The following is a 22,244-nucleotide window of genomic DNA, read 5'->3' on the forward strand; positions in this document are numbered from 1 at the left end:
CCCAGCAACTTCTCACACTGGGCCTGCTCCTCCCCGCTGGTCAGCGGGTGCCATGAGTGCTGGGGCTGGACAGTCTTGTCGTCCACCAGTGCGTCTTCAGTGCCAAGGACAGGACCTGGCACACAGTGGAAACTCAGCAACTTTGTTGAATGAATGTAAGAATCTCCATGAGAAATTACTCCTTTCTGACCAGGCTCCAAATTGGTTTCTTTTTTTTTTCTTTTTTTAAGTATAGACTGCCACCAGAGAAAAAAAAGAAAAGATGGAAATTGGAAACATTATTTTACTGCAAGTGACCGTGTGCCTGTATGTGTGTGTGAGTGTGTATAGTTGTTCATGGACAGTCAGCCCTGCACCATGGTTGCAGTTTCTCTCACTCCTGAAAATAAACATCATGTCTTTTTCTTCTCCTCTCTTGCAAGACAGACTCACAGCCTCTGTCTTCTTGCCAAGGAAGTCAGGTCTCCCATCGGAGACCCTCCATCCACGCATGGTCTGCCTGGCAGGAAGCCCAACAGGCAGCAGACCCCACCGGGGCTGAATGTGCTTCCTCCACAGTTGAGCTCTGTCCCCACAGGTCCCCCTGAGGAATCGCTTGGCCCAGCAATCCGTCCTGGCTGGGGTTAAGCGGTACTCCTGGACCACCTGGCTGGCCAACGCATCTAAACATTGGGATACAAAGGGGATGGATGTGCAATAACTGTTTCAGTGGCAGGAAACAAATTTGGACTCCTTCAAGTAGAAGGCAGATCTAGAAATAGAAGGAGCCCAGGCGTGGATTCATTGCCTGTCAGAGTTGAGCTCCCCACATGCTCTGATGTGGAGGGAGCTGTTCCCTCTGCCCCACCCCCGAATGCCCTGGCTTCAGCCATTCTGCACAGGCTGGAGAGGGGCAGAGAGGACTATTAAAGCCAATTATGCAGACCAGCTTTGAGTGTTAGTGTTTAACAAACAGCTTTGAGTTCTAATTTTCTGCAAAACACATACTGCAGGTACAATTTGTACTCATTACTGTATATTGGGAAAGTTATTAAAAACACTCAAACTTGGTTGAGACTTCCTATGGCATCGTCCCTGGATTTTAATTGGTTTTTATCTAGTTCTATAAAAGATCTCTTTAAGCCCAATCACAGTCCCTGCCGCAGATATCATGCCAGTTGAAGGACAGGGAAAGCGCGCTCTGTGATGTAAGTCCTTACCCCCTACCCAAATTTGAGCAGTCTCAACAATCCACTAAAATTCCATCACGAGGTAATTTATACTTCTTTTGATAGGCACAGTTACCAAACGACAAAATAACAGTGTTTCGTAACATAAGGGTTAAATCTTAATCTCTGAGGTTTGCAAAGCCGCTACTTGCAGTCTCCTTAAAATTTAATATACCTCGTTAATGCTTCCTTGCAAACACTGAAGGATTTTTATGATTATAATCATGTGTTACAGCACCTAGTACTGTTTCTAAGCAGCATACTAATCAGCTTAATGAGATATTACTGCACTTTTTGTTGACTAAAGCAAAATCCCTTTTATTGTTCTAAAGCCTGTCCTTTACTTTATTTTTTCCCCAAACATTATCTTGTTTTATTATGTACCAGTAAATATCGTGCCACTGGGTTGGATTTTTTTTTTTTTTTTTTTGCCAAATCATAAAATAATCTCTTTCATCTCAGACTGGCGAACATATCGAATATAGTAACCAGAAACAAAAGTTCCAAGTGAGTCAGTTTGGTCTTGCAGTTAAAGCCATTCTGCTCTATGGCAAACTTTGAACTGGACCAACAGGTGCAGGTGCTACAAGGGGGGAGAGGAGGAAAAGTTTAACACGTAGACCCTTGATTTGTTATTAGGTGTTGAAAGTGGTAAAACATTAATAATTTAAATGTGAATGAATAATTGCAGTCTGTAAATAGAAAATACAAGGAAGACGATCTATCGCCAAAACAAATTGGAGGAGCAGTGCCATATTGCATAATTGGCATTTAATAATTCATTTTTTTATTATTGTTTTTGACTATAATTCCTTAGCATTATTCTGTGTAGGTAAGGCATGAAATGCAAATTCCCTGCCAGCTGATGCTGTTGATTCGCTGCGCCACGGTACCTGGCACAGATCTGAACTCTCTTTTTATTTTTAGGGATGGAAGAAGCCAGTCTGTGCCTTGGAGTGTCCTCGGCGGCGCCGGAAGCTGAGCCCCATCTGAGCAGCCCCGTCCTCAACGGCCAGTATGCCATGAGTCAGAAGTTGCACCAGATCACCTCCCAGCTCAGCCATGCTTTCCCCGAGCTGCATCCACGGCCCAACCCAGAGGATAAGACCCCGGTTCCCCTCGACGAGAAGGCCCACGTGCCCATGAGTGGCCAGCCCATGGGCAGTCAGATGGCGCTCCTGGCCAACCAGCTGGGCCGGGATGTGGACACCAGCCTCAATGGGCGGGTGGACCTGCAGCAGTTCCTCAACGGGCAGAACCTGGGCATCATGTCCCAGATGAGCGATATCGAGGACGACGCCCGCAAAAACCGCAAGTACCCGTGCCCTTTGTGCGGCAAACGTTTCCGCTTCAACAGCATCCTCTCCCTGCACATGCGCACTCACACCGGCGAGAAGCCCTTCAAGTGCCCGTACTGCGACCACCGGGCGGCACAGAAAGGGAACCTCAAGATTCACCTGCGGACCCACAAGCTGGGCAACCTGGGGAAGGGGCGCGGGCGGGTGCGCGAGGAGAACCGCCTGCTGCACGAGCTGGAGGAGAGGGCCATCCTGCGGGACAAGCAGATGAAGAGCAGCCTGCTGCAGCCCCGGCCGGACTTGAAGCCCCTGCCGCACGCCCAGCAGACCCCGCTGGCCGCCTGCAACCTGGCCCTGCCCACCAACCACAGCGTGCCCGACGTGGCCAACCCGGTGCCCTCGCCCAAGCCGGCCAGTGTGCAGGAGGACTCAGCGACCCCCGCTGCTGGCTTCCGCTGCACCTTCTGCAAGGGCAAGTTCAAGAAGAGGGAGGAGCTGGACCGCCACATCCGCATCCTACACAAGCCCTACAAGTGCACGCTGTGCGACTTCGCTGCCTCGCAAGAGGAGGAGCTCATCAGCCACGTGGAGAAGGCCCACATCACGGCTGAGTCGGCCCAGGGCCAGGGCCCCAACGGCGGCGGGGAGCAGTCGGCCAACGAGTTCCGCTGTGAGGTTTGCGGACAGGTGTTCAGCCAGGCGTGGTTCCTGAAGGGCCACATGCGGAAGCACAAAGACTCCTTCGAGCACTGCTGCCAGATCTGCGGCCGGCGCTTCAAAGAGCCCTGGTTCCTGAAGAACCACATGAAGGTCCACCTCAACAAGCTGTCAGTGAAGAACAAGTCCCCTAGCGACGCCGAGGTGCCTGTGCCCATGGGCAGCATGCCCCAAGAGGCCCACGCCAACCTGTACTCCAGGTACCTCTCCTGCCTGCAGAGCGGCTCATTCATGGCTGCCGACAAAGCCAGCCTGAGCGAGCCCAGCCAGCTCTACGGCAAAGGCGAGATGCCCGTGAAGGAGAAGGAGGTTGTGGGGAAGCTGCTGACCCCCATCTCCAGCATGGCCCATGGCGTCCCCGAGGGTGACAAGCACTCCCTCCTGGGATGCCTCAACCTTGTGCCACCGTTGAAATCCAGCTGCATCGAGCGGTTGCAGGCAGCGGCGAAAGCTGCCGAGATGGACCCCGTGAACAGCTACCAGGCGTGGCAGCTCATGGCCAGGGGCATGGCCATGGAGCACGGCTTCTTGTCTAAAGAGCACCAGCTACAGCGCAACCACGAAGACACCTTGGCGAACGCCGGAGTTCTGTTTGATAAGGAGAAGCGGGAGTACGTGTTAGTGGGAGCAGATGGCTCCAAGCAGAAAATGCCTGCTGATTTGGTTCACAGCACTAAAGCGGGCAATCAGAGAGACCTGCCAAATACGCTCGACCCTTTGGAAGGCAGTCGGGATTTTTTGTCACATGGGCTGCACCAGGCTCTCGAGTACAACCTGCAGGGTCCCGGGAGTCTGAAGGAGAAGCCCACCGAGTGCCCGGACTGTGGCCGTGTGTTCCGCACCTACCACCAGGTGGTCGTGCACTCCCGCGTCCACAAGCGGGACCGCAAGGGCGACGAGGACGGGCTGCACGGGGGCCCCGATGAGCGGCGCGGCTCGGGCAGTGACCAGGAGTCCCAGTCGGTGAGCCGCTCCACCACGCCCGGCTCCTCCAACGTCACTGAGGAGAGCGGGGTCGGAGGCGGGCTCTCGCAGACCGGGAGCGCCCAGGAGGACAGCCCACACCCCTCCTCGCCGTCCTCCTCAGGTAGGTTGCCAGGGGAGATGGGGGAGCGGTGGCTGGCGCAAGGGCCCTCCCTGCCCCGGGGCCTGGTTCTGCACCAGCCTCTGTGGGGAAGGGTCCTCGCTGCCCTTCAGAGTCAGCTCTGAGTTCACCGTGGCTTTGTGCTGTATGTGGACCTTGCCCGTCTGCCCCGCCTCACGGGAAGGCTATCTTTTCAACTCTTTGACCTTCCCTTGAACACTGGCCACCAGGAAAGTAAGCTGATCCTCCTCCCGTGTGGGGGAGATGGCTGGTTGTTACGTTTGCCAGCTGGGATAGCCTACCCTCCCCTGTGATTACTTGGCCCCATTTCATGCCCTGACCCCCGTCCACCATCACCCCTGGAACCCGGGAGCTGCTGTTTGGCTCCATCCGCGGATGTGAATGTGTAAGTTCAGACCCTCACCATCTCTCCCCCAAGTGTATGCCCATAATTCTGTCATTTGGGCCCCTCACTGCCTCTCCCTAGACCAAACCTCTCTCCGGCCCCCTTTCAAAAGTACAGCTTGGCTCAGGTGCCTCTAACCTGAAGAACCACACCATTCTCCTCTGATGGTTTGGAGAAGCACAGAGGTTTGAAACACAGATGCGCGACTTCATCTCTTAAATTGTACTGTGTTACACGGGCGATACAGCTTTGGGGTCTAAAATAGCAAAGCAGAAAATCTGTCATCAAAATGTCTGTGAAATGCTGAAGCTTCCTGGCCCAGTTTGAGGAAAAAAAAAAAAAAAAAAAAGAAAGAAAGAAAAAAAAAAACTCACTATCCTAAGACAGCTAAATTAAAATCACTACCTAACAGCAGGTAAGCTTGTTGCCTTCATATTTCCAAAGCCCCTTACTAATGGACAGTAAATTGAAAGTTATATCTCTAGCCCTTTATAAAGAAAGCATCTCGCTAATACTGTAATCATTCTGCAGCCTAACAACAGAGGAAATCATGCCATAACAAATACCCTGTTACTAATGGCAACATTGATTTCTGCAATCAGCCATTAAGTCTAGAAAATGAAAGACAGTTTGAGGCACCTCAAGGCACTGCATTGCCCACTGTTAAAGATGTGGCAGCACACTGTTGAGGGTAATTTTTTAAAAGTTTTTTTCCCCTTTTCTTTTTTTTTCCCTTCTCAGTTTCAATAAATATTTCAGTATTAGAGGCAATTCACCACCACACTTATTAAGTAGATGCCAGCTTAGTTGTGTTGTTATTGTCATGCTTCAGTATACCCTTCTTCCAGGACAAAATGAGTATTAAAATAAAGTGTGAGTCTGGTGGCTTATTACAAACCAGTAAAGAATTGTTAAGACACATAAATCTGCACTGCACATTCCAAAGATTCCGATAGCACTTAATGCCGCTGCTTAAACACCCATGAAACACACTGTCTCCACCTGGAGCCCTAGCCTTGTTTGCAATTCACTTCAGTGACGCTCTGGAAGAGTTTAATGAGGAACTCCAGCACCACGGAGGGCTAGGCCACACTGCCTGGAGTGACCACCGCCCAAAACTTGCAAGGGAAGGGTTTTCCAGTGTCACTGCCTGACGGCGGGGATTCTGAGATGATCTTTGTGCACCAAGGCAGCAAAGTGCCAGGTGTCCTACTGTCAGGAGGGATTACTTCTGGCCTCCTGTGAGGAGGTCCCCTCTCCCTGCGGAGTGTCATCTCACGGTTTTGGGGATGTGGGACCTTTCTGGGGCAGAAAGCAGAGCGCATACTGGCTTTCCTAAGTTTTTGGAGTGACGTGGAGTTAACACTGACAGATTTTCCTCCCTCTCCCAGCCCTGCTGAAATGAAAAGGTCTCAGCAGAATATTCCGACACCAAATGTTCGGCTCTAATAATGACGTGTTTACCGTGTTTTTCTCACCTTCTGGCCAAGTGATAGCCTCGTGCTATTCCTATCTCTGTTGTTTCCATATCTCTAAATACTCAGTTGAAAAAAGCCCATTTTTGCCTAAAAGAACCAACCGGGATTGGGACTCAAAGGAGAATTATACTTGAATTGCGGTTATCTTCTCACTTTTATTTCCCTCATTGAAGTATCGTACAATTGTGAATACAGATTCTTTCATTTCTGGTTGACTTCTTTGTTTTCTTCGTATTCAAATTAGACACTTCCATAATTTTCTGACTAAGTAGGAAAATTGATGGCATACCAATATGCAGCCCAAATCAGCCGCACGCCTGGGCCAGTCAGGTTTTCCTGGGATTAGGACCCTTAACCAAATCGGGTTAGTCTTCCCTCCTATTTCAACAAGTCTGACTTGTATAAAGTGTGATTAAAATAAGCATTTAAATAAAAATCTTGACACAATGGGTATTTTATTATTACCTGTTAGAGAGAAACCTGCAAGGTGAAGGGGAGAAAAAAACAATCTTTAAGCCCTTAAGTAAAGAAAGAAGTACTTATTAAGGCTTCTATTAAGAAATAACTGCAAAAACACGGTTTTACAAATTTCTCAGACTGCATAACAATGTCTTAAAACTTAATTTGCATCACTTGATTCTTTTTTTGTTGAAAACTGGGTCAGTAGGGCCTGAGAAACTATTTTTTCAGATCTTAACCAATGAATTCTTCTTTATAAATCGCTGCTCTTAACATGATAGTAGTTCTGAATTCATCATAAAAAACCTTTTTACAGAGAGCCTCTTAGAACAGATCTCCAGAAGAAGGCTTACAATGAGTGGCAGAGACGTCCTTTGTTATCAGATGTAATTCTTTGCAAAGGAGGATTGGAACGGAGTGGCTGTTTAAAAATGTCTTGCTCAGACCGAGACGAAGAAGGGGTCAAGTTTGCAATCAAACAGTTATTGCCGAGATGGGCGACTGTCACTGGCTAGGCTAATGTGGGATGCAGCTGTTTGTTATGTGAGCAAAAGAATGTTTGAATCAGTGAACATGTGAAAATGATTCCAGTGAACCAGAAAATGTGTTTGTTCTTTGGCTCTCCAAACTGCTGAGAACCAAGCTTAAGATCAACTGTGAAAACTAGGACCTTTGACAAATTGAGAGGTCATATTTTCTAACAGAAAATGGACAAGACCAGTCATACAGATCACTTCCCCATCTTTCCCCTTTGTTTTATATTTGTTGTTGTTGTTGATTTCACTTACCAATAATTTCACACCATAGTAGATGTCATTTCTTCCTCCGTGTACGATGCAAAGGGAAACTATTTGGAAAGCAGCAGCTTATAAATTTTACTCTTTTATGACATTTAGAAAGTGGGGCAGCTGTTTTGATGCTCCCTCATTCCTGGCTTGCGTGCAAATGCTCCGATGGCATTAATCTCTGCATCTTTCCCTAAAACCTCGTCTAAGACTGTGCTCCAATTCGAGCTTTACCCTGAGTCAGAAGACGACCAAAGTTCTGTTTCTTTAGATTTTGCTTTGGAAATCACGGTCAGAATGATTAAAACTTAATGTACTAAGAAACGATACTGTTCATTATATCCAACAGGGCAGTTACCTTCTGCATTCCCCATAATTTTGGAGAGGGGCTAATTGAAGTGTTGATGGTGGGAAAGGGGTAATTGAATGTGTTGACCCTCTGTTCATTAAAGTCGGCTAAGTTACATGATCAACGGAAAGCCAGGAACAGACGCAAAGATGAAAATATTGTTAACCCCTGCTACTTCTGGTATAATATTTTGAGATGGACAAGGATTATTTGATCAGCTGGGCTGGAAGCCTTGCGGGGTCTTCTTTTGTTGCCTGAGCTGCATTCCTGAAATGCTGGGTCTCCATCCTGTGCTGGCCCATTGACCACAGCATCAAAGGCCTTTATCCAGGGCTGCCTTGCATTTACATCGGGTGTCTAGTGATATGATAGATTTTCTTTCTTTTCCACCTCTTTTTCTCATGTGGCTCCTCCTCCCTGCCCCCATTCATGATAACCACTGCCTGCTCTGCACAAACAAATCCGGGCACCCAAAAGAAGGGAAAAAAAGAAAAAGAAAAAATTTAAGTCTGAGGATTAAGATCTTCTTTTTTTTTTTTTTTTTTTTTGCTTGTGCATTCCAATTGTTCTTAAAATATTTGGCAATGTCAATTAGTAACTGAGCAGAGTTAGCTGATGAACACAATTTTCCAGTAGACTGAGCACCCTATTGTTGCCGAGCGAACAGCAGATTTCTGAGGTCATTATCATTCGCTGGTTGCTTGGCCCAGCTGCTTCCTGCTGCAAAAGCCAAACTTTATACTGGAGCTTGGGGATGGCATGCAGCAACAGGGGGCTGGGAGGGAGAGAGGGGAGCTGGCTGCAGAGCCGAAGACAGTCATTATCAGCAGAGGAAACAGAAAGTAAAAGTTTCCAGGCAATTCCAGGAAAACTGCCCTATCAGGCTTCTCCCTCCCGTTCCTCTCCCAGCACCTTCCACCTCCAGGCAGGGAATTAAAAGGACCAGGGGATGCCCTCTGGGCATTGTGGCCACTAATCTCTTTGCTGAGCAGAACTTTGGAAAACAAGAATCCCATTTAAAATTTACTTAAAAATCATTAACCCAATCTAAGGCATGTGAGTGATTTCCTCATTGATAGACTCCTTCATTTTTTATTAAAAAAAGAAGAAAGAAAAACAAATTATTTTTTAAAAGATGAAATTAAAAACTTGAAATTAGTAAACCTGGGGATGACAAACAGGGAACATTATTTCATTTTCCAGGGGGGAAATTTTGAGCGGATACTAGTCTGAAATTCCTTGTAAATGAAATTTAGCATGGAAGGTTCCCGTTGCCCACTCTGGCTTCCCCTTTTTCCTTCCCCCTCTCTCTCCCTCCCCCACCCTTTAATTTGGGAGCTGGTTCAGTGAGATGAAAAGCTGCACTTTTTTAAAGCTCAGCTGTTAAAACTGAGCGCCATATGCAGCCTTTCCGTCCCGATGTGGAAGTGTGTGCAGGCGGCCACCGTGTTTGTGGAGATTTACGGAGGCTCGGCTGTGTGTGCTGAAGCCCTGCCTGGGCAGATGCTGGCTGGCCCTGCCTCCCGGGAGCTGGCCCCGCCTGGGCTAATAGGCTGGCCAGATTCAGCCTGGCTCCTGGGGCGTGTCCAGTGGGGCAGAGGTCAGGGGTCCAGGTGGGTTCCCTCTGGTCTCCCACCTTTCCGCTGGATCTGGGGGCGGTCCGCCCACCAGGCATGGTGCTGGAGCTGGGGAACAGTAGCCCTCAGATGCTGATTCACCTCACCGTCCTCCCGTGTGGGGGTCGGATGCCTGACAGCAGCTCCTTTTTATAAACGTCCCGTCAGCCTGTGCCCTTTGATTGTCTTGTGCCTGGGAACACTCAGTGCCACTCCGGGGCCTTGGCTGTCTCTCTCACCCCTTTGCGCGGAGCTGTAAAGCCCACTTCCACGGGGCTGCCCGATGGTGCTGTCACTTAGCGTTTCAGAAAGAGAGAAATCGTTCTGGCTCTGAAAGTCCTCAGACTGGGAGTGTGATATAAAAGATGTGTGACACGAGATCCCAGAAGCGAAGCCTCTTTCCTCTACGTTCCTGGGGATTCCCAGATTACCAGGACACCGTCTTCTGTCTGAGCGATGGATTCCTGCTGCAGGGTCACTGGAGCCCTGCTTTAGTCTAGCCCCACTCTGCCCACCTTCACGTCCTTCCTGTGCTCCTACGGATGCTGCGCTCCTGCCCGGAGAGCTCAGGGAGCCCTAGGTGCCCACTGTGTGCTCCTTCTGTACTCCTGTTAACACAAGGAACAAACGTTCATTGAAATCTAAATTGAATGGTAATAAGAAAAACACGGATTAGCTAAGGACAGGTTACAATGAGGCTAAGAATTAAGCGGTCAGTTTTCAAAATGGAGCATGAAGCGTTAGCTGCGTGATTGCCATTAACTGGAATGGGAGGTTCGGGCTCAGGTCCTGGCCACCACCTCGGGTGTGTTGGGGCTGGAATTAGCAGTTTGCTTTGCAAATGGCCACAGTGTGGCCTCTGCTTGTTGGTCAAAAGCAGGTGTCATGAGCCACCTTTCATCCACCCACTCTCTTGCTATGCCATTCGGTACCTGGGAACGTAGGCCCAATATGTCAGTACTGCCAGCGGCCGCTGCTGCAGAGCAGGGACAGCCTCTGTTTGCAGGGCAGCTTGGGTTCACCAGACCCCTTCTCCGTCAGGCTGCTTGTGCCTTCGAATCCCTTCACTGGCATGGAGCTCTGTGCCCCCTTATAAGAAGCACACTCCTGAGAGGGTTAAGTTCTAGTAGGTGGCCCTTGTCTCAGGGGTGGAAACAGGGACAAGCTTCAACAAGCCTCCTGTTTTACTGGCCTTCAAGATTCCCCTGGATTCTAGGGGGAGACCACTGGGATACTTGGGGATGTTGAGATGGAGAGCAGAGGGAGACCCGGGACAGATCCATGTGGGAAGAACTTTGCAGCGTTCTGAGCACGTGAGGTTGGAAGAGGCGTGAGCCCTAACTCCCATAACTGTCGAGCTATTTTGCGGCGTTGATGGTAGGGGTGGAGAAACACCTGCAGAGATCAGGAGACTGGATTTGTGTAAACGTCCCCAAATTCGTGGTGATTGGGCTGGAACCTTTGCCACCTGTGACTCTTGGGCCTTCTTGCCACCCTTCTGGGTTCCTCACCTCCCTCTCCTCTTTCAGCACGTGACAGCGCCTCCACCGCCTGTGGGGGCCGGGCTGGCGTGTTGAGGAGGAACGAGGGGGTGCAGTGAGGATCGCAAATGCTTGAGGAAAGGGGGCTCCCCAGCAGGGTGCGGGGCAGGTGGTGGGGGGCTCTCTGTTCTCTCCAGGAAGCAAGCGTCACAGCAGCTGAGAGGAGCCTTAGGTCCCCCATGCCTTTTCCTGGCAGGACGGGGCGACGGCAACATTTACTTAAGCTGTGGAGTTTGGCACTGCTGCCACCAGGCGCCATCTGGAAAGCCCTTCTCAGGAAGCCGTGAGCCCTCCCTAAAGAGCTCAGGGGAGCAGGTCTTGGGCAGAGTTTTGGGCCTTTTTTTCTTGGGCAAAACCTGAGTGGCGAGGCACCTGAGCAGGGCTCGGGGGTCCCCTGGGAGCTGTGTCGCTAAAGCAGGTCCTCCTCGGTGTGCACGTGGCTTTTCTCTCTGCTGGGCTTCTCCACTTAATTCTGAGCCAGATCTGGTGTAGCTTTTCTTTGTCAGGAGAGCACTCAATTTCCTGGGGCTGTATTTCCATTTATTTATTTTGTATTGCATTTTACTTACTGTTTTCACCTAAGTCCTGGTATGCTGTGGGTGCAAAGGTGTGGAGCCAGCCAAGACTGTCCTGGTTAGTTACCGAGACAACCCTGTAATAATGGGGCTTGTTAACATAATGTAAGAAATGAATATTGTGCCTCTAATATGTGCTGGGAGGCAAGAGGGGGAACTGGGTGGCCTGGCTGGTGACAAACAGGGCCGAGCTAAGCACAGAGATTTGCCACCATCCTCTCCCTGATCCACATCTTAAAAAAAGGCTGCAGAATTCCAAAACGGTGCATGCCTGAACACTCCCTATGGCGACCTGATGGGTGGGCCAAGGCACTAAGGGAGCCGTGCTGTGCGCAGGGGCAGCGGTGGGTGGAATTCACGTGCCCGGGCCTGTTTTCTTTTCCCACCAAGGGAAAGTTGTCCAGGGCCTGGCTTCTTGGGGGACCCACCTCTTTGTTGCTGTGAGCCTTGGGGTTTTGTGTGACATGTGGCATGTGTCTGAGAGTTGTGGGAGGCACAGCACAAGCTGACTCCCTGGCTGGTCCGGCCCTCCTCTTGGGGGTGCCCAGCCAGGTGCTGGCAGGAGGAAGTGGGTAGTGGGTGGGCTTGGCTTTCTCTACCGCGTAACTTGCTTTCAAAGGGTGGGGTCATGTTTCAGCTTTTGCAGGGAGCAGGGCACACCCTGGGGAGACAGTGATGTTTTACTCTGGGCCTTGGGGTTAGAGGATGCCACAGAGGATCCATTCTCTCCCCTGGGAGGTGCCTTGCTGGGCTGGGACTTAGGCGGACACCAGTTTCTTTCCTCTGGTTTGACCTCAGTTCCAAAGGCTTTTGATGTACGATGAAACAGGTCCCCTCCGTGGCGCTCTTGTCTCTTCATTACAGTAATGTCCCGAAACTCTTAACTCAGTGGTTGTCATCGTGGTTTTCGGACACCCTCGGTTGTCTTCAATCATCTTGAGAGGTATTTTGGAAAATTTCCAACTTGCTTATGTTTAGTTCAATGTAAAATGTGTGCAGTGGTTGTTTCCTTGAAGACCAAGACAGATACATGTTTCTCTTTATTGCTAAATATATTCTGTTAAATTTGTTGCGAAAATAGGTGTTTTAGGGTTGTTGTTTTTTTAAGTAATTTGCCTTGAAAAATTGTAGTGATCCATCAGCAAAGTTGCTGTGTGACATAAAATAGTCCCTGAGTGGGGGGAGCCTTGGCAGCTGGGGCCTGACCACCTCTGAAATGTCCTGTATGAGTGACCTTCAAACCCTTACCACTTGGTCTCCTTCTAGAGGGACAGTTACTGACTTCTTTGTTGCTATTTTTGTTGTTTAATGACATTATTGTTATTTTTCTCCTACATTAATTCTTGTTCATCTTAGACATTGAGAAAATACAGATAAATACCAATAAAAATAATTTTTAAATATATGTGCCCTTACCACTCAGAGATAACCACTGCAGACATTTTAGTCCATTCCTTCCCAGTCCTTTTTGTGCACTTGAAGATGTATTTCACAAAAAAGGACCATACTGCACGCACAGTCTTCTATATGATATAGTTTTTACTTAAATATATGTCACATATTTTTTTTTCCATTGAATATTCAACACAAGGATCAACAAACTTTTTCTGTAAAGGACCAGACAAGAAATAATTTAGGTGTTGCAGGACATGTGGGCTCTTCTGTAACTACTTGATTCTGCCATAAATGAAAGGGCTTGATGGTTTCCAATAAAACTTTATTTACAAAAACAGGTGACAGAAGGATTTGTCCCATGGGCTATCCTTTGCACACTCCTGGTTTGTAGTAATAGCTGTCCTTTTGTAAAAGCTTCATACACATAGTATGTTCCTTGAGGAAATATTAGAAATATGGAGAAGCGAAGGGAAAAGTCTGCCTCTAGTGATCTACTGAGCATAGTAGAAAACTTGTTTCCATTTTTTCATTTCTGCACCTAAATCTTTCTGATCACCTGCACAATTATTTCCCTAAGTGGAACTCCTAGACATGGAATCTCAGGTCACAGGCTGGCAACCCTGGAGCTGCAGATGTGTATTACCTGGGAGGGTGCTGCGTCTTGAGTCCATTTCTTCCAGTGCTGGAGATTTTACTGAGAAAGTTCCTCGTAAGGTCATATTGAAATCTGTCTCCCTCAAGGTAGTTCCCTGTCACCAAGCAACTCTGTGACTCATTTGTTCATTCATAAATTCATTCATTTGTTAATTCATTAGTTCATTTTTTTCATTCAAGGACAAAATGCTTATTAAGTAGGTTCTGAACACCGAGCAATGTGCTAGGTGCTGGAGATCCAAGGATGATAGGGATAGGTCACAGTGCCCAGAGACCCAGGGCCTGGGAGCCGGGACAAGTCCTTCACAAGAGGGGTCGATGCACGGGAGGGCCGCCCTAGGGCTGGAGAAGACGCACTTGCCTTGGCGTCCACATTTGTTCCCAAGGGACCCGAAAGGGTGACGGGACCTCCTCAGTCACCTCAGTAGCTCCTGTGGCAGGTAACTCTTTCCCATTGTGGAATCTGGCCAATTCAGTGACTTCTGGGGGAAGCACCCCCAGCTCAGCCACTGCGGCTGGCTGTCCTCTCTCTCCCTGGCTGTGAACTGGAGTTGAAATCACTTTCTTGCTGCAGAAGAGGCCCTGGGGAGAGTCCAACTGGTGCTTTTGAGGACGACCCCTCAGGCCAAGAAGGGGGCCAGATGGGAGCTTGTCGGGGCTCGCAGCTTTGTGGCATGTACGTCCTGGCAGCTGGTCACCCCACACCAGGGGCCAGCCTTGAGGGGGGCGGCAGGAAGAGGCAGGGTGGAGCTCCACACCAGGGAGTGAGGGGCAGGCCCCCGGCTCCAGCTCACCTGCCCTGACCACCCTGTCATTGTCGCCAGTGGTTCCTGGGCAGGGCTAGGGCACGAGTCGGGTGTCAGGTAGAGTGTAGACTCCTGTTCGGACCCTGCAGGTAGAGCCTGTGAGAGCCTGTCGGATGTACACTGGGAAAGAGGCTCTCTGCATTTTACCCAAACTAACCTGACTTCAGAACTGTCCATACCTGTCCCACAGAGGATCAGGTGAGTCACTGGGGGTCGGGGGAGGGGGGGCATGGCTGTACCCACCTCATATGTCAAAATGTCCAGCATCAGTAGAGGATGGTGGGCACTGCAGACAGTGCCAGTTTTCTTGTTGGATGATGGGTCATGAACTAAATACAGACTCACTATGAGAATGTGTGGAAACAATTTCTTCTGTTACATATCAGACCTCAATTGCCCTTTATTTTCTGTGAATGAAAACGTCATAATCATAAGCCAGAGACAAGTGCATTTTCTAATGTTTAAGAAACGGCTCCGGGCAGAGCACATACTTCAGCCAGAGCTTGACCTCCACACACAGCCCGGCTTTACCCACCCTGCTGGGCTATTTGGGCAGCTCACTCCCCTACCCGGGGCCTGGGAGGTGGGGGTGGGGAAGTCTAGAAGACTCAGAGACCCTTTACATCTTGCTTTTCCCCTCCTCTCCTCTCCCTTCCCAAATGTTTCCACGGCCTGAGGGTAACTTTCAAGGCTCTGGTCCACTGAGCAGAGAACTAGGGTTTGTCGATTCTAAGGATTTGGGAACTTCTTGTCTATCTGTGTTTGAGCCTCGAGCAGGCAGTGAGGTCGTGTTATCTCTGAGGGGCCCGGTGTGCCCGGTGGGGCTGGGAAGACCCTCTTGTAGCTCCTTTCCCACCGGGCCCCTTCCCACCAGCTATCCCTGTCTGGGGCCTGCATGCCCTGGAGACAGGGTCCTGCCACCGGAGGGGCACCGCCAGGGCCCCTCACTCAGTGCTGCTCAGGGTTTGCTCTTCCCCACCTCGGGGCGGACTTGGCAGGGCTGCAGGAAGTGGAGAGCATCACGGTCATGGTGGAGGGCTCCAGTGCTGGCCCTCAGGAGCTGTGAGACCCAGCAAGCGCTCCTTAGCCTCTCTGTGCTTCCGTGTCCTAGAGCCTGCAGTCTGCCGGAGGAGAGGATGTCAACAGCCGTGGAAACCGTATTGAGTTCCAAAGCTAGGAAGTGGTGGAACTGAGATTCTAGCCACGTCTGTCTGACCTCTGGCCTTTTAGTTCCACTGTTGGGTCATGCTGGGGATGGGGTGAATGCAGCCAAAAGCAGAAGACCTGCTCGCCAGCCCCATCTCCCACTCCACACTGGCCAGGACCAGCCCTGTTAGGACAGGCTCTGGGAAGCTCAGATAAGTGCTCCTTCCCACTCTTTGTGTCTCGGGGGAGGTTGTCCTCGCATCTTTTCCAGAAAAGAAGCAAGGAAGGAGGTGGCCCCGCGCTTGCTGAGCTCTGCTGAGGATCGACTGGGACCCGGCCCGAGCTGCACACTTAGGCTTAAAGTGACTCCCCAAAGTTGCGGTTTCAGGGATCCCCTAACCTCTACTCAAGGTCACATGTGTAGCAAGTCACAAGTGTCTGGCGGCCGTGTCCCCAGGGTGACAGAGAGGATGGGGCCCCAGGAGCAGGGCCTGGTGCAGAGGACCCAGCTCTCTTCCTGTGCAGCTTGTCCGAATCTCAGTTCCCCCATCCCTCCCAGCTGTACCACGCTCTGCCGGTCCCGTTTCTGTCTCCGTGCTCTCCTGCGCAGGCCAGTGTTGGAAGGTGGCCTGGGTGTGGGTGGTGGGCCAGAGAACAGGGCAGGAGGCGGAGGCACAGGGCAGGTGCCAGCTCTCAGCTCTCTCCAGCCACCGACTCTCTCCAGAGAGGAGCGGGGAAGCCCCCACGGGTAGATGAAGAGAAAGAGCAGAGTCTCCTCTGTTCCTCCTTCCTGGTCAGCACCGTCCTCCGAGGTGTAAATTAGGAGGCAAAGTTGTCATCTGGGAAGCCTTCCAGAGGAGGGGCTGCCGGGTTCTTTGTTGTCGCTCCTGGTGGCACTAAAAACTGAACCAAGCGGCCACTGCGCACTGGCCGCGCCGAGCAGAATGCTCTGGGCTGTCACTGTGCCCTGGACCCACCTAGGGTGGTCCCAGGGAAGGACCCGGGATCAGCTGGGGGGCTGAGTCTGCTGTCGTGGGTGTAGGGGGTTTAGCAGGTTCAAATTGACCCTAGCTTCTGGGAATAGAGCATTCAACACGCAGTTGTGACTGTGTGTGTATGTCGGGAGGCTGGCGTGTGTCTGAATGTCTGTTGTCTGTGTTGGGATATGACTTGGTGTGCGAGTGGTCGTGCTCTCTTGGGCTGGTGTTGCTGTGTGAGTGTCTGTAAGGTGCTTTGAATTTTTGGATGCAGTTGCCGAGGGTGGATGTATCACCGTGTGGTGGTGTCGGGGGGTAGCCGTGGGTGTACTGGATTGGGAGTGGATATGCACGCGCCGGGTACGGGTATTGGTGTGTATGGGTGAGGGTGAGTTAGGACATGAAGCTCGGTACGTGTGTGTGGGCGTTGCGGTGTGGTTAGTGTGTGGGATCGGGGTTTGCAGATATGTTGGTGTGGCTGTGTGGTTTGGGGGAGTGCATGTTTGTGTGTGGACACATGCTAGTAGGGGTGTGTGTGTTGAGATGTATGTAACGGTGTGCAGGGTGTGTGTTGATATAGGTGTCAGGTGCGTGGTGTGTGGTCGTCGTGTGTGCTGGTGCATTGATGCATGTGTTGGTAAAGATGCGTGTGTTGGGATGTGTGTATCTGTGTGTGTCTGCCTGTGTTGGTATGGGTGTTGAGGTGTGTGTTGTGTGGCTAAGGATGTGTGTGGTGGGTGGCACGATGGCCTCCTGTTACGTAGGGAGGCTGACCTCCTTGAAGCATCGTGACCTTTTAGCCTTCCCTGCGGGAAGAGAAGCTGGTCCTGAGCCCAGCCCTGCCCCTTAGAGCATTGCTAATGGAGTCTCCCCTCCCTGTTGCTGCCTCGGCCTCAGGCAGAAGCTCTGGCTCCTGGGTTATGAGTTGGCAGATGCAGCGGGAGCTGTCTTCCAGCATCTCACAGCCAAGCCCTCTGAGGCCTCGTGCTCCTCCTGGAAGAAGCTGGGGCTTGAGGATTGGGGTCCCCATCCAGGGAACCTCTGTTCTGAGTTCAGCCAGCACGTGTGTGGAGTGGGCCTGAGAGCTCCGAGAGGACAGGGGTTGCGCTGTCCTCAGGTGTGTTCGCATCGTGGTCCCTGGCGCTGGGCACGGGATGCAGCAGGTGTTCGGGGGATGTTCGTTGACTTGTATGGAATAAAATGAAATGTGCTGTCCTGGGACAAAGGGCGCTTGCCCAGGAGCCAGCCAGGCCTTGGGCCTGCCCAGCACTCTCCCTCGAGGTGCCAAAGAACCTGAAATCACAGTGCAGCACCTGCACCACAGACCTGCAGTGAGTCCCTGTGAGCTGGCCAGGCGTCCCTCGGCCAGGAGCGGGAGGACCCAAGGGCATGAGGGAGCCTAGGGGTCAGAGATGGGCTCAGGGCGGGTGAGTGCCCCTCTGGGGCAAGTCCTCTCGGGGATGGGCTCAGTCTGCCATCAGCACCTGGGAACCCCCTCTCCGGGACGGTGGCAACCTGGGCTCCAAGTCCAACTCCTCCTCCCTGGATGACCACCCTCCACGAGCCTCAAAGCAGCTGTCCCTCCTTCCCCCAGCTCCTTGGAGCTCATGGACACGGTAACAGCCTCACCGACTGTGAGCCTGCTGGGGGCCAGGGCAGCGGGGTAGAGCTGTTGCCGTGGGCACTGCATCCTCCCTCCGCAGACTGTTTAAAGGCTTCAGCTGTGTTACCAGCAGCTTGAAAAGTGACCTTGCAGCCACTTTGGGGTTTAGTTAGCCATGTTCTGTGGCCATCGTGGATGATCTAGGGTGCAGGCCTGAGAGTTGGAGGTGAGCCTTACTGAGCCCACCACAGGTGGGGGTCTTCAGAATGGTGCCCCAGACAAGCAGCAGGCATTGAGGGGTGTCAGTCTGGTCAAAGGCCAGAGGCCAGAAGGACTCTGGGCCCTTGAGGAGCTTAGGATCCATTCGGTAGGGGACTCCTCCGTTTCCTGAAACTTAAAATAATCTACCAGCTGTTTTATAAAGTCAGAAAGAAAAAATGGCAGAGAGCAGCCTGTATGGGGTCAGGGCAGCGTGGATTTGGTGCAACTTTTCCTGGAAATCACATGGAGCAGAGACCATGTGTCAGCTCTGCCGGGCTTCTGTTGGAAATCTGGGAAGCCAGTGCTTTGGGGTCAAATGACCTCCTTTGGTTAGTGGCAGAGGAAATGCTTCCACCTCTGAGCGATGAGCTCCGTGAAGAACGATGCGAAAGTCCTGGAGACTCTGGTGGAGGAGCGGGCACCCACAAGGTAGAGGACAGATGCCTCGGGGTGGGCTCCTTCCCAGGGAGAGCAGGGCCCGTGGAGGCTCGACAGCCACCGTCGATGGCTGTGCTCTTCAGGGCATTGGAGGGAACATACCTGAACTCCTGAAGGGCAAGCACTGTGGGGATGGAGCTGCCTGGGAAAGGAGTGACTGTCAGGGCAGCCGGGTGAGCAGGGACCGCGGCCCAGGGGTGGAGCGGCCCTTTGAACGATCAGCCTGCATCCATTCCCTGCTCAGAACACTGCGGTGACTTTCCATCGTGTGGGGAGTAAAATCTGTGGTATCAAGGCCTGGAATTGCACCTCCCTCTCCCTCCTCTCTGACCAGCCCCTTGGTGGCCTCTGTGTTGTCTGTTGTCTCTGGGGTGAGCTCTGGACACAGACTCTCATGGGCTGGTTCCATCACATCACGCAGACCTCTCCCCGCCGGTGGCCTTCCCACGAGCCCCCACTGTGAACTCTCACTTCCCAGCCCCTCGCTGGAAGCATTGTCCTGTACTGTCATCTTCAAGGCCTTTGGGAAGCATCATGTTCTCTGTGCTGACCTACCCGTGACCCGTGTGCACAGCACTGCCCACAATAGTGCCCACCACACGGTGGAGGCTCAGTAAACACTTTTTAAAAGACACGGCGGTAAAAGGCACATGACACAAAATGTACCATCTTAACCATTTTCAAGTGTGTGGTTCAGTGCCATTAAGTGCGTTCACATTGTGTGTAACCGTCACCACCATCCATCCACAGAACTCTTTTCATTTGGCAGAACTGAAGCTCTGTACCTGTTCATCGGTGACCCCCATTCCCTGCCCCCAGCCTGGCAGCAGCCTTCCTACTCTCTGTCTCTATGAATATGACACTCTGGGTACCTCATGTAAGTGGAATCATGCGGTGTGTGTCCTCCTGTGACTGGCTTAGTCCCTTAGCGTGGTGTCTTCCAGGTTCATCTGTGCTGTAGCAGGTGCAGGAGTTCCTCCCTTTTTAAGGCTGAATAATATTCCACTGTATGGATGAGCACATTTTGTTTATCCGCTCATCTGTCACTGGACACTGCCTTCATTTCAAGAAATACTTTTGCATAAGTGAATGAAGGCAGGGTGTGGTCTGGCCTCCGCTGTCCCCTGCCTGAGGGAAGGGGTTGTAACTTTGGATTCGTTGAGTTAATTCACAGTATCCCAAGCTACTGGCTCCCCAGAAGCCAGGGGCCGCTTTCCTCAGCAGAGCACGTGTTGGGGTCTGAGCATTTTGGAATTCAGCATGGGTCAGACCTTGGCCCTCTGGGAGGGCTGCCGTGTGCCCTGAGGGGCCACACATCCTTCCGCAGGGACGAGCCCAGTGTCTGCCATCGGGCAGGGCGTGTGGAGGGGGAGCTGTGGTCCCTGGAGCTGATGCTGGAAGAGTGGACGCACATGGCAGCAGCTCTGTGGCAAAGGCTTAACTGCCCCCAACCAGGAATGCTGCATGGTTTTGCTGGAAGCCGAAATTCTAGAAGACAGCCGGTGTTGTCCAGTACGTTGTTTGGTTTTTTTTAAAATTTAATTTAATTTAATTTTTTTATACAGCAGGTTCTTATTAGTTATCTATTTTATACATATTAGTGTACATATGTCAATCCCAATCTCCCAATTCATCCCACCACCACTAACCCCCTCCCCCACAGCTTTCCCCACTTGGTGTCCATATGTTTGTTCCAGGACTTTTTATTGGAAGTTCAACATTCTCCTCGAGGCTTGTCCCGTGCCTCTTTGGAGTAGAATCCCTATCTTACCCCCTTAACACAGCCTGGGTTGATGCTGACTTCAGGGCAAAGAAGAGGACTTGGGGATCCAGGTTGGGGTGGGGAAGTGCAGTGACTGACTTCTGGTCTGAGGGAAGTGGCTGGACCCGTGCTGGGGAAGGACCTCAGCTCAGCGAGCCGGCTGCAGGCAGACTCGGCCAGCTGCTGCTGGGGATCCCGTGTGCTACCTGGCCCGTGCAGGGTGCTGCAGGGCACACATCCCCTTCCCCGCTCAGCGAGTCCTAAGCTGGGTGAGGTGTCCACACTGAGCCAGGAGCACAGACGGCAAGACACGGCTTGTCTCAGAGTCGGCTTGTGTGGTGTGGACCCGATAGGGTCTGTGAGGGCTGCCCGCTTCTTGGCCTTCTTGCTGGAGGGAGTTGGAGTGGGAAGAGAACAGCAAGACATGGGATGGAGAAGATTGTCTTGGAAGGGAAGCTGGGGTGCTGGAGAGAGGAAGGGCGCTGTGGACAGGCGAGGAGTAGAGCAGGGCCCTGGGAGTCCTGGCACCGGAGCTGACCTGCACCCTGGCAGGACAGATGCCTAATGCTGAGATCTACAGGGGAGGAGGCAAGGACGCCTTGGCTTGGGGTGAAGGTTCAAGGGGATTCAGGCAGAATTTCACTCATTCAGCTCTCAGCTGAGGACGTTGAGAGGCCAGGTGAGTGTCCTTACACCTGCCCCATAAAGGTGAGGTCTCTCCAGGCTTCCTGGGGTTTTGTCCCTCCGCTGGTGCCTGGGAGGCCCAGATACCCGTGACTCAGGGCTGTGGGTGCACTGCTGTGGACCCACTTCTGCAGCGGGTGTTACTTTCTGTCCCAGTCTGCTCAGGCTGCCGTCACAGCTTTCCATAGACTGGTACATACACAACAGAGATTTCTCTCTCACAGTTCTGGAGGCTGGAAGTCCAAGATCAGGTGCCGACAGATTCAGTGTTGGATGTGGACCCACTTCCCACAGTGGAAGGTGAGGAGCTCTCTGGCGTCTCTTTAATAGGGGACCTAATGCCATTCATGAGGCTCCATCCCCATGACCTAAGCACCTCCCCAGACTATCACATTAGGGGTTAGGATGTCAATATATGAATTTTGGGGGGACAAAACATCCAGTCTGTAATACTTCCTCACTGATCCCCCTGCCCCCCAAAGCAGTGTTATCAATCAAGCCAGTTCTCTAAACAGAAACATAATAGAAAAGAAAATGACAGGAAACTCCAGCATGCTGTGAGCCTGCCCAGTGGGTCGCAGGTAAAATGTCCTCACGGGAACATGACAAGCCAATCCACCTAGACCCTCCTCCGCTTGCTGGGTAACCACAGCCCTTGGTGGATGGAGGCAGGTCTCAAAGGGAAATGAACCCATCCCACACCTGGCACCCTGCTCCTCCAGGGATGCCCAGCTCACAGTTCCCACGGCCCTCACACGGGGGTAGGAGAGGGCACTGCGTGCTGAACAAGGATGCCAGAGACAGACAGTGGCTGCTTTGGAATCTCAGTGCAGGTTACAAATGGGATTGAGCAAGTTCTGCTTTTCTCAGGACTGCCTCACAACCTCCCCATGTGTTCTTGACTGCTAGACACACAGTATTTAGCTGATGGGAAAGCAGCCAGAGAATTCAACAGCACCCAGTGGTCCCCAGGGGGAGAAATGGAATTTTTAAAAGGTATTA

The 22,244-nt window shown here is 51.6% G+C and overlaps 1 protein-coding gene across 1 annotated transcript in view; it reads left to right on the top strand.

Moving 5' to 3' along the window:
- ZNF536 (zinc finger protein 536) overlaps positions 1 to 22,244 on the top strand; it is a 288,952-nt gene that overhangs the window by 54,731 nt on the left and 211,977 nt on the right. The window contains exon 2 of the mRNA XM_027079287.1: positions 2,136 to 4,310. Within this exon, the coding sequence (XP_026935088.1) occupies positions 2,138 to 4,310 (2,173 nt within the window). The 5' untranslated portion in view covers positions 2,136 to 2,137. The remainder of the gene's footprint in view (positions 1 to 2,135; positions 4,311 to 22,244) is intronic.

This window comes from Aethalodelphis obliquidens, unplaced genomic scaffold (assembly GCF_003676395.1).
Source record: "Aethalodelphis obliquidens isolate GAN/ISIS:26980383/991018 unplaced genomic scaffold, ASM367639v1 scaffold43, whole genome shotgun sequence".
Lineage (NCBI taxonomy): Eukaryota > Metazoa > Chordata > Mammalia > Artiodactyla > Delphinidae > Aethalodelphis > Aethalodelphis obliquidens.